At 43.4% G+C, this 2,364-nt stretch overlaps 1 protein-coding gene across 1 annotated transcript in view; it reads left to right on the forward strand.

The window, feature by feature from the left end:
• The first annotated feature begins 448 nt into the window (after positions 1-448).
• lin28aa (lin-28 homolog Aa) overlaps positions 449-2,364 on the forward strand; it is an 8,086-nt gene continuing 6,170 nt past the window's right edge. The window contains exons 1-2 of the mRNA XM_042222362.1: positions 449-458; positions 1,355-1,527. Coding sequence (XP_042078296.1) covers positions 449-458; positions 1,355-1,527 — 183 coding nt within the window. The remainder of the gene's footprint in view (positions 459-1,354; positions 1,528-2,364) is intronic.

Below are 2,364 nucleotides of genomic sequence, written 5' to 3' on the forward strand. Positions count from 1 at the left end.
CTAGTATCCGGTTTTATTTAAATAAAAGTTGCATTTTAGGCAGATAAATGCCTCACCTTGCCTATAAAATACATTACAGATAAATTTACAGTAAGTGTAAACTCACTACTAGAACAGATGCTTAGGTTGCAATATAAGGATGTTACACTGGTTACAGAAGTAGTGGTCAATCACAACAACAAAGGTGGTATAAGAATATTATGCGTATTATAGTGATTGGCCACTTCCCATGTTTGGGCTCGTCCATCACGCAATATGCGGTGTATCCCTGGGGACTGTAATTGTGAATCACGTGGACGTGACCGAGTGTTTGGGGGGTTTTGTTGGGTGGGAAATGGTCATTTGTATTGACCAACAGAGCTGGCCACTGCAGGAGCGCTAAAAGGCGTCCAAAGAAAGGGGAGAGACGGCAGCAGTGGACACTGAGATTAAACCATAGCTCCCGAACATGGCAGAAGGTATGCTGGCAGGTTTTAGGGAGTTATCTCTGGGAACGGTTAGAGCGCTTTCTGGTGGGGCAGGAATTCGATGTATTGTCTAAGATGTTTTTTTTGTTTAGCGAACGGGGGGGGGGTCGGGGTCTTCACAGAAAAAGAAATTTCTCCCGGTGACCCCCCACCCCTCATTGTTTAAGGGGGATAGGTTGCCAGCCCCCTTTTGTTTACCTCCCTCTCACGCTTTCCCTCTCGCTGCGCAGCTTCTGCGTTTCACAGCATTTTGCATGAAAGTGGCAATCTGCGAGGATTACCCAGTTTGAGGGCTTGTACACTGGATACTGTAGCTTGGGTGCTGATTTTGACTCAAGGCAGAACTGAAGACATGGGTTCCGTTTCTAAGAAGCAGCTCCGAGGTTGGGTAACTTGAGCTACATTTTGAGAAGTTTTTGCAAGTTAATTGAGTCGTTGTACCTGCGGACTGTGTGCTCGATTGCAGCCGAACGTTTTAACGCATTGTTCACACACTTGAACGTTAAAATGTGCACTCCGTGTGTCTATCAGTGCTTTGCATTGTCTTTAAAATTTTGTGCATCTTACGGGAAGGGAGAATATTTTTGTTTCCTTTTTGCGCTAATGCACCAGTTCGTTGTGCATTCGCTGAAAAAAGTCGCATGTTTATTCCCCTTAAAAAGTTGGCTATAATTTATTTCAAATTTTGCGAGAAATACAGCCTAATCTTGTTCATTGTATTGATTCGTATTGATTATTGATTGGGTAGCCTAGCCTAAAGGAAATTTTGTATTTCCGTTTTTTAAAACCTTTCAATTTAAAAAAAAAAACCTTTTGCGTTTTTAAGCATCGTCACCTTCGCAGGTTTAAAGCTTTTCTGTAGTAATTGCTAAATTGTTTCATCGTAGGAGTGTGCAAAACCGAGGAGGATGAAGGACCGAGTCCCGAGGAGAATTCAGAGTCTTTCCACGGGGTCGGTGTGTGTAAATGGTTCAACGTCCGCATGGGTTTCGGGTTCCTGTCCATGACCAGCCGGGAGGGAGAGCCGCTGGACGAGCCGGTGGATGTGTTCGTCCATCAGGTATGATCTGCTTTTGCTCCGACGTGGTGTTTGTTTATTATGTGAAACGCAGCACTGGTGGTGGCGGTGTGTGGACCAGCTCCTTTGCATCCCAATAAAGATATCTAAAATGTAAAGGTAAAAATATGTTTTCCATCTAAGCAAGTAAAATCTCTCCACACCAGGAGATCAGAGATCTTATCTTCTTCCAGTCTTCAGTTTCTGTGCTTTTAGACCTAGTCCCAGCAGCAAAGGATTGTGGGCACAAGTTAAAACATTACAACAAACAAAAACTTAAAGAAAGCGAGGTTAATCAGAAATCCAGTCCTTCAACAGGGAGGGCACTGAAAGACATTTAAAGATAAAAATTGCTACAACGCCGGAAACGTCTAACTGTTAAATTGATGCTTTTGCTGCGCGGTGGGTGTTTCTCCTTTAGGGGAACACGTGTTGCAGCCAGAGGGGAGCAGCGGGCCTCCCTCGTGGTTTTCAGGACGCTGACACAATGTGATGGAGAGATGAATGTGCGGTTTTTGTTGTTCATTGAAGCCAGCGCACTTTTAACAGGCTTACATCCATAAGCCTCCTGAGCTGCATGAAAACTGAGCCATTAAGGAGGAGGAAACGTTTAATTGATCTCCATCTGGAGACGTGAACAATCAGTGTGCATTGTTTTTGTGTGTGGGTGTTTGTTTAGATTTTTTTAACCATTTATTTTCCACCTGCGAACAGAATTCTTTAACACATCATTTGAGCAACCTATTGGGGTGGTATCTAAAAAGGGTTACTGATCCTGATCACTGCTTTTCAAATTAAACACATTTTAAACAGTCAAACTTGAGGTGGCTAAATACAACA

Source organism: Haplochromis burtoni, unplaced genomic scaffold (genome assembly GCF_018398535.1).
Source record: "Haplochromis burtoni strain Fernald_Lab_line unplaced genomic scaffold, NCSU_Asbu1 Contig_84, whole genome shotgun sequence".
Classification (NCBI taxonomy): Eukaryota; Metazoa; Chordata; class Actinopteri; order Cichliformes; family Cichlidae; genus Haplochromis; species Haplochromis burtoni.